The sequence below is a fragment of the Camelina sativa genome, chromosome 9, assembly GCF_000633955.1.
Source record: "Camelina sativa cultivar DH55 chromosome 9, Cs, whole genome shotgun sequence".
In the NCBI taxonomy this organism is placed as follows: domain Eukaryota; kingdom Viridiplantae; phylum Streptophyta; class Magnoliopsida; order Brassicales; family Brassicaceae; genus Camelina; species Camelina sativa.
Genome location: NC_025693.1, coordinates 2,442,872 through 2,458,842, shown reverse-complemented (window position 1 = coordinate 2,458,842; position 15,971 = coordinate 2,442,872). Strand labels below are relative to the sequence as shown.

At 34.1% G+C, this 15,971-nt stretch overlaps 4 protein-coding genes across 6 annotated transcripts; all 4 read right to left on the bottom strand.

Moving 5' to 3' along the window:
• Positions 1,895–4,150, bottom strand: LOC104710266 (ureide permease 2-like). The gene is made up of 7 exons (XM_010426846.2): positions 4,031–4,150; positions 3,383–3,648; positions 3,155–3,293; positions 2,906–3,071; positions 2,709–2,823; positions 2,256–2,630; positions 1,895–2,145 (listed from the first exon to the last, which is right to left on the bottom strand). Exons 1-7 carry the CDS (start codon positions 4,101–4,103, stop codon positions 1,993–1,995), a joined length of 1,287 nt encoding a protein of 428 aa, XP_010425148.1. The 5' UTR covers positions 4,104–4,150; the 3' UTR covers positions 1,895–1,992.
• Positions 4,281–6,442, bottom strand: LOC104710264 (ureide permease 4). 2 transcript variants are annotated; one of them, XM_010426844.2, is made up of 7 exons: positions 6,059–6,442; positions 5,832–5,970; positions 5,530–5,638; positions 5,395–5,441; positions 5,204–5,301; positions 4,687–5,061; positions 4,281–4,596 (listed from the first exon to the last, which is right to left on the bottom strand). In XM_010426844.2, exons 1-7 carry the CDS (start codon positions 6,293–6,295, stop codon positions 4,444–4,446), a joined length of 1,158 nt encoding a protein of 385 aa, XP_010425146.1. In that variant the 5' UTR covers positions 6,296–6,442; the 3' UTR covers positions 4,281–4,443. The 2 variants fall into 2 exon arrangements, with proteins under 2 accessions (XP_010425146.1, XP_010425145.1); XM_010426843.2 differs by having other exon boundaries at positions 5,530–5,704; positions 6,059–6,437.
• On the bottom strand, positions 6,654–9,239 carry LOC104710265 (erlin-2-B). The gene is made up of 9 exons (XM_010426845.2): positions 9,037–9,239; positions 8,389–8,485; positions 8,231–8,298; positions 8,094–8,153; positions 7,846–8,004; positions 7,565–7,711; positions 7,225–7,439; positions 6,997–7,105; positions 6,654–6,892 (listed from the first exon to the last, which is right to left on the bottom strand). Exons 1-9 carry the CDS (start codon positions 9,154–9,156, stop codon positions 6,794–6,796), a joined length of 1,074 nt encoding a protein of 357 aa, XP_010425147.1. The 5' UTR covers positions 9,157–9,239; the 3' UTR covers positions 6,654–6,793.
• Positions 11,893–13,426, bottom strand: LOC104710263 (PLASMODESMATA CALLOSE-BINDING PROTEIN 3-like). 2 transcript variants are annotated; one of them, XM_010426841.2, is made up of 5 exons: positions 13,289–13,426; positions 13,069–13,195; positions 12,699–12,941; positions 12,555–12,591; positions 11,893–12,280 (listed from the first exon to the last, which is right to left on the bottom strand). In XM_010426841.2, exons 1-5 carry the CDS (start codon positions 13,289–13,291, stop codon positions 12,109–12,111), a joined length of 582 nt encoding a protein of 193 aa, XP_010425143.1. In that variant the 5' UTR covers positions 13,292–13,426; the 3' UTR covers positions 11,893–12,108. The 2 variants fall into 2 exon arrangements, with proteins under 2 accessions (XP_010425143.1, XP_010425144.1); XM_010426842.2 differs by having other exon boundaries at positions 13,069–13,426.

Genomic DNA, 15,971 nt, shown 5'->3' with positions numbered 1-15,971 from the left:
ATAAAAATCTAAAAATTATTCAAGAATACCTATTTAAATTTGGAAAGATATATAAAAATAATATAATTCTTCATAAGAACCTAATGACTGAAATTAAATAATAATAACTGAAAATTTGTGAGAGTAATTAGGGATTGAATTCTAATTTTATGGAAAACGGAATGAATTCTACTTTTAAGGAAAAAGAATTGGTAAGATCTAATGATGAATAAATGAGTAAGTAATTATCAAATTAATTACGGAAAACATCCCACCATTAGATTATATAAGATTCAAGGCCAGAAACTAAGTAGGAATGGAAACCCAAAATTGAAACTTTGAGCCAAAAATTTATGAACTGATAAGAGAATTTTGAGAATACATAAACATCCCACAATCTAACATAACCTAGAATCGTTTCTTACCCATGAATCATTTATAAAATTAAAACCCAGAAATAAATTTTATACATAATTTAGAATCTGTTTTTGTCCCTAAATCATACACAAGATTGAAACTCATATTTATCATTTCAAAATAAACAATCATCAAAAGGGGCTGATAAATGGTGGATTTAGATTAGAAGGGGCCTACAAGTGGTTCTTATTGAAGAAAAGAAAAATAAAATATTGAGAGTATTTTTTGTTTTATGGGCCAGTAGTTACTTTTTTTTTTTGCTCAACATCAACTTTTCATTCACCAAATCAAAGTTACAACCAAATCATAATCACATTACATTCACCTCTATAGACTTGGACCAAAACAAATGCAATGGTTTATCAAGTACAACCCTGGAACACTAGGCGGATCCAACGTTACCCAATCGAGAACCATTGCATTTTTAAACCACAATGAGATAGATAACACTCCACGACTCGGAGTGAAATCATCTCTTAAACCACCTAAATTGACCACGTGACACGAAAACACATACTAACACAGAGGAGGCCTAAACTACTACTGAAAACTGCTCAAAAACAAGCTATGAGATCCTCATGATCGATGTGAAGAACTTGACCCAATATCTTCAACACCCAAAGGAACATTATCAGAAGAGCTTGGTCTCTCCGGCTTTCCCTGTTCTGGTCTTAAACCTAAAACGGACACTACATCCGACTGACCCGACCAAGAGTCATGAAGCTAAAATAACCGACGAAATAGATGGTTCTCCGAACTAACCATACAGAACCAGAATGCTAACCATCAAAATTAGAAAATGAAGCACATATTAGCATATCAACACCTCACAGTGCAAGTTCAAAGTGACAACATCACTTCCGTTCAGTTACAAAGCATTCACCCCCTTGGCCGGACTGAAAAAAAAAAACAAGAACGCCACCACCTCTTGCTGCAGGACACCGCCATGGCTGATGTGAGAGGGAAGGTTTGAAGCTCGTCGAAGAAGAGCCTAAAACCCCACCACTGAAGCTCGCCGAAGAAAAGCTTCTGCCCTCACTGCTCTCCGAAGCCCACCGACCACCGGTTTCACCACAAACCGCCAGTGACAAAAACAGAACGAATTCGCCACAGATCCACTAGACATGGCCAAGAATCGACGCTGATCTCCAACGTCTGTATCAGGACCTTCACCGGCGACTTCACCCAACAGATCTTCGCTTCACAGACCAAGGATTTGCTGGATCCACCACCTTCGAGAAGCATCCAACCGACGGCGACAACTTAGCAAGAGGCGGGAGACTGAAAAGGAACTACAAAGGAGAAGAAAGCTAAACGGGACGGAGCCCTCTCCAGCGCCGGAAGGGCAACCGGAGAGGCGGATCGAAGTTGGCGGCGGCTCTCTCTCGCGGCGATTTTAGGGTTTTTGGGAGAGAGTTTTTTTTCTACGCTTATCTACTTTTGGCCAGTAGTTACTTAGGTCCAAAGTAAAAATGATTTTAGTTAATTAGGTCCAAACAACAAAATAAGACAGATGTTAGATAGATATCATGCCAAGTGTCATCTTCTCAGCAAAAGTTAAGAAAAACCTTGTCATATTATATAAGATTTTAAATTTTATTTCCTATGTCCAGAAGAAGCCATGAGAACTGCAACCGCTGAAATAAACATAAACAACATACTGAAGAGAAGTAGATAAGTTTTTCGCGACGATCTGTTGTATTCTCCAAACAATACCACTCCCCAAAATGTACTCACAAGAGGAAGCGCCTGAGACACAAAAATATATATGCAAAACATTGATTCAAAACCATACAAAAGATTTGATTCTTAAGTCTGCTCAAAATATATTTTGGAAAACAAATTGTGATTTTTTGAACCTGAACGGAATCAGCAGCCGCGTATCCTGCGGCCTGACCGCCCATAAACTGAAGACCGTTTCCAAAACCGCAGAGTAAACCCGCCAAAAAGGCCCAGTAACGACCATTCCAGTCACTTAAGTAAGCTTTAAAGGAAGATTTTGGAAGACCAAGAACAGGGTGGTAGAGGAATCCAATGTTTAGGATCAATGCAATGATAAAGCAAGAAACAAAGAAGTAGAAGAATGCGGTGTAAACGACTAGCTTTGGAACTCCTTGTTTTAATCTGTGCCATTGATCGTTTGTGGCTAAGTTAAATGCTGGAGAGAAGAGGGAGAAACAAAGACCTGCGAAGAAGGTAATCCCTAGCCCGATTATCTTACGTTTCCCGAACACCTGCCATTTTTAAGAACAACAAATGTAACAAGTTCTTGAAATCGACGAAAGCACTACACTAAAAGATATTAATTCTACCTTTATGGCTCTTTTGTTCTCAAGCTCTATAAGAAACCTTGCTGTCCCCTCTTTGGGTTTCTCCGATGTTCTTTTAGTAACCTTAGTTTCTATTTCAGTAGATGGACCTGAAGCTCTGAAGAGACAAGAGTGGTATATTAGTAACAAAAACATTATTTTTTAGGGACAATAAAAGTGAGAGATTGAATCTTGATTACTCTTGATTAGTCATTTCAAAGTGTCTTAGCTTGGCCTTGTTATCGCTTGCATTGGATCTATGAACTGCTGAACCAAGAAATACTGCGATCAAGAAACATGCCACACCGGGGAAAAGGATTTCGGCTTTATTAATCTTATCATCCAAGAAATAGTTCAAGGTTGAGCCTGAAAGTTAGAAAACAAGAATTGTAAAGTAACCTAACCACTTTCAAACCGATGTATGACTATGTATAACTCCATGATCTAGCCTATGACTACAGTAATGCTTGATGTAATGACTTCTGTAACCGATAAGCCTACTAACGCCCAAGCATATTGAGTTGCTAGATTTCCGAGGCTAAGCACGATCCCACCCGCCATTGCGAACATAACAGATGGCCAATTATCCTACAAAAATAATTGTTTCTTTTTCACCAAGTTAACACACAACCCTCTCTATATATGTATATATCCGAATGATTAATTAATGTATGTACTTGAGCAAGCTGCGTGATGAAGTTCGGGCTATCGGGTTTTGTAGACCCGATTTGACCAAAAGTGAAAGCTATAATAATAGCAGCCAACAAATTAGTGATGGAGTAATCAAGATAAGTGTGTTGAGGAAGACGACCACGTCTCTCTAATAGTGTAAGAATTGCTGGCCAAGTCCCTAGAGATAGTAAGGCTAATATCATACAAGCTATGGCACCTCCTTTGCTCTCTACTAGATACATATTTAACGACCGATTAAAATGGATAAGCCCTGCAAGCAAAAATGATTGTTTAGGCAAAAGATCAAGCATATTGGTGTAAGTACGAGTAAGATGCTTGGAGAGTAACAATATCATCCGATCCTTAATACTAGATTAAGAATTTACATCAGTCATTAATCACTATTCCAAGGATTTAGGAAACTAAAATTAGACAAAATTCTTGATTGTTTTTTCATGTTGATGGAATATTAATCCTCTGTTTTTAAGTGCAAATCCATTTATAAATTTGGAATTTTAGTGACATAAAAATAGGAAACTCTGTCTCAAAAGATATATATGTTCATAAGCTTTCCATCACAAGAAAAGTTAAGATTTTAAAGATAATTAGAACCGAACCATCCAAAATATCTAGGAACATGGAAAAGTACACACCTTTGCTATCTTCTGCAAGAACAGAGGATGATGTCCCTTCTCCAAATAATTTCAAGAAGAGTTTCCACCACATGACCAGAAGTGTTTTAGGTATTTTGTTCAGAGAATACTGAACTTTTGACTCAGTTTGATGGAAAATTTAATGTGTAACTTTATAAAAGAATCAAATATATAACTATATAAAAATTCCATTCTTGTGGATACTTTTGACTTTTCTAAAATTTTCATTTATAATACTACAAAATAGTAATAGACATATTAATATTGTATAATGACAAGTACCTAACTTTTCTCTCTTCTTTTATCAGAAAATTCATAAAATAAACAAAGACATCTGATATATTCGTTGCTTATTTCTAAATTGTTTTGAACATGCTCAAGTGTATATAGTAAAAGTAACAAAAAGATCATCATTATTTCCGGTGACCGGAAGATGCCATGAGAATCGCCACGGCCGCAACAAACATGATCAACATGCTAACCAAAAGCGCGTAAGTTCGCTTCGATGATTTCCGATACTCTCCGAACAAAACTATACCCCAAAATGTGCTCACAAGAGGAAGTGCCTAAACCAAAAAAAAAAAAAACAGAGCTCATATACTCAAAACCAAAATGTAAACTTGAGATCAATCAATTTGAAAGAAAGAAAAACTAACCTGAACAGAGTCTGCAGCGGCGTATCCAGCGGCTTGACCACCCATGAACTGCAAACCGTTACCAAACCCACACAAGAATCCAGCAAAAACAGCCCAACCTCTACCTTTATAGTCATTTACATACTTCTTAAGAGATGACTTCGCTAAGCCTACCATAGGCCGGTAAAGAAAGATGAGGTTCAGAATCAAAGCAATGAGAAAACCCGCGATGGAGAAGTAGAAAAAGGCCGTGTAGACAACGAGCTTAGGTACTCCTTTTGGCAATGTACTCCATTGATCGTTTGTTGCCAAATTGAATGCAGGAGAGAATAGAGAAAGGCAGATTCCCGCAAAGAGCGTTATGAATAGTCCGATCATTATACTCTTTCCAAACACCTGCCAATGACTACGTTTTAAACAACACATAGTAATAATACACTCTCCTTTGCTATGTAATCATCTTTACAAAATTAAGTTTCGAACTTTGAGTTCGGGATTTCGGGTGTTTTTTGTTTCTCTTTGGTCATTGTAATAGAACCTTGATTGCCCTTTTGTTCTCTAGCTCTACAAAGAATCCTGCCGTCCCTGCTTTCGCCTTTCCCGTTTGTTTCTCTTGAGATTCGACATCAGTTTTCTCTGTTCATTGTACCCAACATACAAGAAAACATCACAACTTTTGATCAAATACTCCTCAAAAGAGTTCCTAATTAGTTTGCTTATAGGTTTTACCTTTTTCAGGGTTGTCTTCACCATTCTTAATGGACGAATAGAAATCTCTGAGAAAAGATAAAAGATTTTTGTTAAAACAGAACAAGTTTTTTAAACATGGAACAACAATGGAAAAAGACTTTAGTAAGATCGTACTCTGTTCCAGCTTTATACTCGCTAGGTAAAGACTTGAGTTTCGCTTTAACATCAGCTGCATTAGAAGCGTGAACCGCAGCGCCGAGGAAAACAGCGATCAAGAAGCAACCTACACCGGGGAAAAGTATCTCTGCTTTATTTATCTTGTCGTCCAAGAAATAGTTCAACGTTGTACCTATAAAACTCAACCGTGACACGCAAGTAAACAGAGAAACATAGGTGATTGACTCATCATAAAATGATAAAACGTTTAGATTTCATAATAAGACATATTAAGAAGATTAGTGAAAGAGGAAGCATACCAATGACGACGGTGATGCTTGCGGTTATAACTTCAGTAACAGATAAACCGACAAACGCAAAAGCATATTGAGTCGCTAAATTCCCGACGCTAAGAAGCACACCGCCTGCGACTGCAAATAACACTGACGGCCAGTTATCCTGTAAATTCCTCATATTACCAATCAAATTCATATTAACCTTGTAAGGAAATATCAAAAAAAAACTCAAGAAGTAGAAGGAACCAAACCTGAGGGAGCTGAGTGGTAAAGTCAGGTGTTCGAAACGTGCTTTTCCCAATCTCACCGAGCGAAAACGCGATCACGATTGCGGCCAAGAGATTAGCTGTTGCGAAATCAAGAAAAGTGTGTTGAGGAAGACGACCTCTTCTCTCCAACAGAGTCAAAATCGCTGGCCAACTTCCCAAACAACACAACGAAAGTATCATACATCCTATAGCTCCTGCTTTGCTCTCAACAACATACATCTTCTTCTTCTTCTTGAACACAGTAATATTTCCATTTCTTGTAATATTTATGGACTTTGCCTCTTACCCGGTTAACCCCACCGCTTTGGAGGCCTTCCCGGTTTTCTAAACCGGATCTTCTTGGACAATGTTTGGCTAATATACTGCGCTTCCTCTCCCTGTGTCTGCATGTGTGCTGTGATGGTTGTGGGGAAAAGGTTACATGTGTATATCAAAAGGTAATGTCAATAAAGGATTTCAAGACACATCGGCAAGTTCTGCCTAATAAGACCAAAAGGAGCTCAGATATGTTCGGACTTTGAATCTCAATTTTACAGAGAATCTCTTAAGTCATTTTGGTATTTTGTGGAGCTTTGAATCTGATAAATGTGTAAAATATTACTCGAATTAGCTGTTTAGACAAAAAAAAAAAAAAAAAACATGTCATTAGGAGACTTGAGTTAAGTTATGCAATAATAAGAAGGTTTTGTTTTTAGGGATGGTACTGAAACATTTGTTCTATGTATCAGTGGCCATTTCCAAGCTTCCATCTTTGTCTTTTGTCGAATGATTGAGGAAGTTCCCAAGCAGCCTTTGATCCAACACCATGTTAGGTACCTGCACAGTTAAGAGATATACTTTCTTCAGAACAGCAAGAAACAGAGATAAAACATGAGAAATGCGACAAGTGAATTCAGAAATGAGAGAGGGTCGAGTCAAACCTTGTCCCCGAAGAATATTTTGGTGTTACGAGCAATGGCATCGATGAATTTGAGTTCGAGAAATTCAGGGGTGAGCTTCAACTTGTTTGCTTCAGCTTCTCTCAGTACACTAGGGACATTGTGATCAGAGCAAAAATGTCAACATTAGACCCGTCTATTCTTTATATCTATGTTCTTTGTTTGCTTGTTTAGATAGAAAAAAAAATGGGGAAAAAGACTGTCTATTACCGGTAGTAATCTGCATCTGCGAGACTCTTTTGACGGTCAAGGTACATCTGATTCTCGATATCTGCTTCTCTTCGTGAACTGTCTTTCTCAGTCAACTTCTGTTGCATCAGAATCTTGCTTACATTGGCGTTCTTCTCAGCTTCACTAATGGCCATTATCTTCTTTGTCTCTGCCTCTTTCTCAGCAACTCTTTGTTTCTCAATAGCAATCAAGACCTTTCAAAATCATCAAGTCCAAGTGGGTAAGCAATCTTAAAGAGTCCAGATCCCATTATATAACAGAATCGAAGATATGAGCAAACCAGTGCAGATTCAATTGCAAAGGTTAAAAATGAGTTTACCTTAGTGCGTTCCTCTTCCATTTGCTCAAAGTTTCGCCTTACACTCTCTGGAATTTTCGGCTTTGTGACACGGACACTAAGAATCTCAATTCCTGGAGCATAACGTGTACAATCAGCTTGGAGAGCATCTTTCATTCGTTCATCAATCTGAAACACATTGCGATGCGATGAATCAGGGAAAATCATGGTAACTTTTTTCAGATATCAGACACAGTATTAATATCAAAGGTATGCAGTTTGAGAGAGGTTATGTCTTCCCAGTTCCCAATATAGTGAAGTACCTGGTCAAAGATATCAATATAGACTTGCTGAAGTGAATGAGAGCTGCAAAACTGGTTGATCTCATGATGAATCTTGTCATATATCCATGTGTTATCATAGTTCACACCATAGTTGAGCAAAGTGTCATAGACAAAATCCTTACGCAGTCGATTAACAACCTAAAGATCAATAAATTTAAATAAGACCAACAAATTTAAAGCAATGGTGATGCTAGCTTAGCTGAAAGAGAAAACTTTAAGAGTCTTACTTCTATCTTCTCAAAGGTAATCATGACACCTCCCTTGGTACCACATGGTATATCCTTCACCTAAAGACACAAAGAATCAATTAGTTCAAAAAGCTACAATCTAAACACATCCAAGCTTTTTACGGTATAAGACTCACTTGATCTGTTTGTAGAGTAACTTGAACAGGCTCATAGTTGGTAATGAAAGGCAGCTTCAAGTGAAAACCTGAAGAACACAAAGTTAATTCCAACTAAAAAATGAATGAAACCGCAATGAAATCACGAAAACGGATTTTAAAAAATAATCATTTGATACCTGGCTCTGTGATTATGTTTAGAAGAGCACCACCTCTCCAATACGCTCCAACGTGACCTTCAGGAACTTGATGAACCAACGATGACGGGAACATAACCTGATAATCCATTACATAAGATAAGCAACACCTTTAACAAAAACATGAATAAGTCCACAGTCCACAGTCAAATTCGTAAGCATCAAAGGCTTTGAGTCAAAGCAACAACAATAAAACCAAAAGCTATTTTTTTAAGTTCTGTGGCACTCAAACAGGTTCAAAAAAGTGTACTTGTGACCTTATTAACATAACCTGATGATAATCCATTACATAAGCAAAATCTTTAACAAAAACAACTCAAAGCAAGATCAATGAAACCGAAAGCGAGGCTTTTTAAAGTTCTGTGTCACTCAAACAGGTTCCAAAAAGTGTACTTGTGAACTTACACTACACTAATCTAAAATCTAAAACGAAACAAGATAAAATCTAGGTCGAGAGAAGAAGACAAAGTCATCAACTTTAAGTCAACTTCTGATACAAAAGCTTACACATTTCGAAAAGGGTTGACTCAGAATCGAAAGATGAAACATTTAAGAGAACCGATTCAAGTCTAGGATGCGTGATCGAAGAACTAAACACAGATCAAACGAGTAAAAGAGGAGAGAAGATACCAAGGCGGCGATTGCAGCGAAAACACCCAACGCAATGAAAAGAGAAGATACATCTCCACCAGGCTCTCCTCCGACCGGTGGTGCGCGAGGGATTTCAGTTCTCCGTTGCTGACCATCCATGGCGAATTTTTTTTGGCTTAACCGGGAAAAGTGTTTTTGTTCAGTGGGAAATTGGAAAACTTGGAAAGTGGGTTTTTCCGAGATGAAGTCTTCTTCCTATGAAGCGGTTTTTATAAGGTGTGGGAAGAAAGACTGTAACTCTGTTTGTTTAATTGATAATATAACCGTTGGATTGAGAAGAGTCAATGGATCCGGATCTTTGTAGAAATCTCCATTAATATTAAACTTTTCTTTGTTTTTTAAAAACATTTCAAATATTAACTAATATCATATTTTATTCTCTTTATACAATTTCTAATATCAAAATTACTACAGTAGTTAGTTCTTTAGAAAAGAAAAAAAAAAAGGAAACTAATTAGGGAAGGTAAATCAATGCAAATTTGTTGAAATATATAAAAGTAAATTAGGATATATTAGATATGATCAAACAAAAGCTTTTTATTATTATTAGTATCATAGTTTTCCCTTTAATTTATTAAGCAACTTAAAAAATTTGGACGCAAAGACAATTTAGATGCATCTAATTTGTCTAGCAGCTCTTATTTTGTTTAATACACTGTAAATTAAAGATGAAAATTTGGTTTAAGGTTTACATTCTTTTCCAATCTTGTTTTTTTTTTATAGACTTAAGATACCAATTATAAGTTCGTTTCTGATGATTCAAAGCTAGAATATATAAATCAAAGGTTTTCACTCTAGTTAGAAAAGTCTTAATTATTTTCGTACAGTTTAAATTAAAATATATTAAATTATTTTAATAATATCCAAAACCTAGAGACATTTATTTTCTTTTTAGTTACCGTTTATTAAATTATGTTTTATGTTTTTAGTCTAGTTACTTCTATTATAGTAAAAATCCAAAAATATGTTATAATGAGATATTGTGATATTGCCAAGAAAGCTGGTGATAATATCTACTATATTGTGATAACTTATATATGTAATACCATGATGATTATACTAGTTACTTACGAAAAAAAATCTCGCTTATAAGGAAGGACGTCTATACCTAATTGTAAAAATTATTTCTCTTTTATAGCTGTATAATATGGTAGAAAACTATTAAAAAAAATAGATTTGCAAATATATATTTTTATTTCGTTAATAAGGTTTTTTGAAATCTTATATTATCCAAATACTTTATAGACAGTCAAACTTAATAGTTAATTCTTGTTTCTTGACGTACAATAATTTTGGTATGATAGTTAATTCTTGTTTCTTGACGTACAATAATTTTGGTATGCGTATTATGAATGTACATCTCCTTGGATAGATCTATAGTAGTTCAAACCCTTAAAATGCCCGTCAACCTATGTAGGTCTCACCCCTCTCAACTCAATGAACGCTTCATATGCATCCATCGCCTACACCTTCCTTAACTCATCAACCCTGTCATCCGAATCATGCTCATCTCATCTACGCCGAGCCCATACGTGTGCATCTCAAGGAATTTAGCTGCAACGGGTCCACTGTCACTTCCTCTCTGGTTCTGGTATATTCCTTCAACCCTCCTCCATGTTAGTGGGTTTGTTGAGAAGTTCTTTCTATACCCCTTTCCAATAGTATCCATAACCAACCATGGAACCATCTCTACGACAGACACCATCATAGACGATACTTCCTCATCTGAGCTAGCTTCAATAAAAGGGTCAAAGACTTTTAAAAAAATTTCAACTTATTAACTAATATCATATTTTATTCTCTTTATACAATTTCTAATATACTACAGTAGTTAGGTCTTTAAGAAAGAAAAAAAGGAAACTAATTAGGGAAGGTAAATCAATGCAAATTTGTTGAAATATATAAAAGTAAATTAGGATAGATTAGATATGATCAAACAAAAGCTTTTTATTATTATTAGTATCATAGTTTTCCCTTTAATTTATTAAGCAACTTAAAAAGGAAGGACGTCTAGACCTAATTGTAAAAATTATTTCACTTTTATAGCTGTATAATATGGTAGAAAACTATTAAAAAAAAATTGCAGATATATATTTTTATTTCATTAATAAGGTTTTTTGAAATCTTATATTATCCAAATACTTTATAGACAGTCAAACTTAATAGTTAATTCTTGTTTCTTGACGTACAATAATTTTGGTATGCGTATTATGTACATCCCCTTGGATAAATCTTTTGTAAGCTTAGTAGCAAAATCGATGACAAATTTGTTAAAAAGATTAAAAAAGTAGAAAAGAATTATTAGTTATGAAATTTTTAAATAGTATTAACAATATATAAGAGTTAAAAATTCTCTAGCTGATTATATAAATGTAAAGGTCTTGAAAAGAAAATATTTGTACAATTATATATTTGCACTGAATTTACAATTCATTTGTAGTTTGAATATATAATTTCAAATATATGGTGTCGTATGCTTTTTCATAATCAGGTTTATCATGTATTCCTAACATTGATCAAAAATACGAAACTATATAAAGATACCAAAAATAAAGTAGTTATGAAAAAAATATCATAACGACGAAATTCTTTGGAGATACATATGATTCTTAGAAGTTTATTGATTGAAATTGTGACAGTTTGGTCCTTCTTCACCAAAACTATACGGGTCTCGACCTTGGTTTCTTTGAATTATTCATGGTCTTTTCTAACTCCTTATTAGCTCATCTCACTCATCTCCAATAGAAACACTACTATTGGTGTCAAAACTCTCTTACTAAACGGTTTAATCAACGCCAGTTACTGCTTTTTTTTATGAACAGTGTCACAATATCCTTCGATTAACTCTACTCTTTACTATGCATGTAAACACTTAGAGAAAGATTCCATTAAAGCATTTCTTACATACATGCATGAAATAAAAATAGCCTAAACAACAAAGCCCAACTCCCTAATTGGATGTCTGCCTCAAAGAACTTGCATTCACACGTGGCAAAATCTCATCCATACATCAAAAACGTAAGTCTCACTTTCTTCATAATCACTGCCTTTTTATAGAAACGCAATGACGGAGAAACCAAGTGTGAGAGGGATTGAAATGAACAAACTCGAAGCACCATTGTTTCCCGAAGGATCAAAGCCTCCGGTCGGACCAAACACTGGAGTTCCCGGAAACGTCTGTGTTCCTGTAGAAGTCCCGGTCGTCAGAGTTGTCCCTGCGCCTCTGTGTAAGACAAAAACATTGTAATTTGTTACTTTTAAGTCACGTAATGTAAAAGACAAGTTTAACCAAACAATCTCTTTTACCAAATCTTGAAAAAGTTAAAGAAACAAATAAAAAGAACACTTATGATGTTTATTGGTCAATTTCAGCTGTTGAGAAATGAGAATGGTTGGTGGTAAAGTCTTCTTAAGTATCAAGTGAAAAGAATAAAGAATCAAAAATTCTATTTTCCAATTTTAAGAGTTTAATAGAAGTTATTAGTAAACAAACATACCCAGGACTTGAAGGATAGATGCAACCAGTAACAACAGCTGCAAAAACAAATTAAAGAAACAGAGGAAATCATCAATATGCGATCTTTTTTACTTCACAAAACCAACAAATTTTGGGTACTATTTGGAAGATGAGTTATTATTACTTGAAGGAGGATTTGATCTGGTGGTAGCAGTTCCTGAGAAGTTACAGCTCCCAGGGATTTGACCCGATCTTTGGAAATATGTATTAACTGCCCAATCACAATGACTCTTGACGGTGTTTGGTTGGTAACAAGGACCTTTGTCATGAATTGGAGTACAATCTTTTAAAACTCCACATGCATAGTCTATTGATGTTTGAAGATCTTTCTCTCCAACTCCATCCCTGCATAGGCAATAAGTTGCACCTAGAAACAGAGAAAGTGAAGGTTCAGTTTGAAAATCTCAAGAACAGAGAATGATTTGGATCTAATAAAAGAGTTTTTTTTTTTTAGAAACCCATCATGCGACAAAAAAAGAAAACAGAAAGCTTACTTGAAGAGGTGGCTAAAGCCAAGAGAAACAAGAGACCAAGAAGCAATCTCATGATGATATTTTCTGAAGAATGGACCAAAGCAAGTTTTTTTTTACCTTCAAAGTGTAACACAATCCAAGATGATAGCTTCAAAGTTCAAAGAGAGAAAAAGGAGAAGAGGATGAGAGTTTAGAAGAGAGAGATGAGTTTATTAATGAAAGTGAGTGAATAAGACCATACCATCTCTCTCTGGTTCCGAGGTTTAACCACAGACAAGAATCTGAAAATCTCAGTGTCCAAACTCCAAAAAATGTATATGGTCCATTGTAATTTCTGAACTTTTTTTTTTTTTTTTTGTTGTCAAAAATGTAATTATTTGATTTATCGTTTGGTAGTTGGTACAATTTAATTATATTCCTAGTCCAAATAAAAGCAGAAGCAATTACTAATCGTGATTTGATCGTGAGACCATAATGGTGGAATTAGAAAAGTATTTTAGAAAATTGGAAATTATTAGTGATTCGTTAATGTTTTTTATCTGATAATGTATGATTGGAAAACAGAGTTGGGAATTGACAAAATATAGAAATTTTTGCATTACTTACATAGGTGAGTTAATGCTGACCTGGCCCTCTAGTTGGGATTTGGGAATGTATAGTTGGTGCACGATACATTCGAAGTTTGGTACTTCAATACTTTTGTTTTTTTTTTTTGTGTCACACTAATCATAATTACTTTTACATAGGTAGAGTGGTGTTTTTATGTATATTTAATACCCAAAACGGTAACTATTAACCCAAGGGTCTGGTCAAAATTTAACCCAACATAGGTTTTGATGATGGTTTATTTTTCTGCAGATTCTGTTGTCTCGATATGATCGTCGTTAACTTGTTGCAAGCTTAATTTAATTTTTGTTGTTAATTGTTTTCGTTGGTTTCTTTATTACTAAAGATTTAGGACTGGTGAGTTTGTAACATATACTGTATTAAAAATATAAAATTGAGACAACATTTATCATATTATCTTTAAATAAAATGCTTAATATTCCATTAATCTATAGACTATACCAATAGTATTCAAGTATAAAACCTTTTTTCTGATTCAAATTTATTTCTAAAATATGGATTAATTAGGAATGGAGAAAAGTTTAACAATGACTAACAAAAAGAAAAGTGTTTAATAATAATAAAGTGTTTAATAATAATAAAATTACATTGATTATGAAAGTGGATTATGAAAGTGTATCAAGAGAGATGAAATGTCAAAAAAATTTGTAAGATGAATTAGCCACCAATATTGAATGAGAATATTCTCATTTTGTTAACTAATACTATATAGAAGAAAAAATATTGGGAATAAAGTTACAATTTCTTAGTGGCCTCTTCTGCAAAATATGTACTTTATATATGTATTACTATCCTTTACTTATTAAAGAAAAAATGACTCCTAAGTGTCAATAATTATCATTGTTCATAAAATCAGTGATTCTCATAAAACCAAAAGATGTACCCAATCAAGTTTCAAACTAAGAGATACACCAAGTCACCAACCAATATACTGTCAATGATTCTAACAGGGGCCTTCGAAAATTTTGACATTCTCTCTTCATATATATATTTTTTCATCAAATGAACTTTTTCCTTGGGTAGCTAATACAGGTAAGGTGGTGTTTAGGACTATTTTACATGTAATAAAAGAAAAAGAATATCGCTTACTTTTTTAGAACACAATTCCAAGGACCACTCTATATCTAGCACATGAAGATGCACCATACCAATCAAATTAATACAGTATATAGATTTGTGGCGTAAATATAATTATACTGAGACATATGGTCGACTCGAGATAAGCACAAGTATTGCCTAGTATCATAGTATGATATGATTGTGTTTAATGCAATAACCTCTAAAACCAATCAATTAAGGGTGTATTCAACTTGATATTTTAAGTAATTTGTGTAAAAGTTACAAATCCTATGTTATTCAATCATGGATTTTAAAAACTCTCCTGAAATTCACTGTTATTGAACTGATGATTTAAAAATCTACTTTAAAATCCACTGTTATTCAAAACAGTTTGTGGATTTGGATCTTAATAAGTTTTAGGGATTCTGGAGGATTTGAGAGGATTTGTTTAGTTAAAAATACAGAAATCCAAATCTCATGGTTTTAGGTGGGATTTGAAAGAACTTTCCTATAAATCATATCAACTTCCCTAAAATCTACAGAAATTCCAAATTTACTAAATCCCATCAAATCCTCCAAAATCATTGTTTCAATACACCCCCCTAAATATCAATACTTTTTAGAAAATAAAATTAAGTTCGAACTACTCCCCGTTTCACAACAGTTAAACCATTACACATGTACGTAGCCTTTAGCTGCTCAAATGTATACTACCATTTGTACAATTTTCTTATGGTCGATCAGGCGATAAATTGATCAATTTTGATATGATTAATTAAAACAGCTACACATGTTCGTAATATTTTTCCACATTATCCACACATATATAATCCACCAAGTAAAGTTATCTTATTATATAAAGTTGGGTTTTGAAAGTTAGCCATTAACAAGATTTTGACATGTGTCAAGTTATCAATCTCAGATTTTGATATGTGTAAAAGTTAATATTTAATAGAAGAAATTCGATTACAACAAAAATAAAATATTTTGTTTTAAAAAATATTAATAATGTGAAAAGATAATTATAAAAAATTACAGAATTTATTAAAAAATGCAAGATTTTGACATGTGTCAAGTTATCAATCTCAGATTTTAACATGTGTAAAAGTTAATATTTAATAGGAGAAATTTGATTACAACAAAAATAATATATTTTGTTTTAAAAAATATTAATTCTGTAAAAGATAATTATAAAAAATTACAGAATTTATTAAAAAATGCAAAGTTTTTTTAAATAA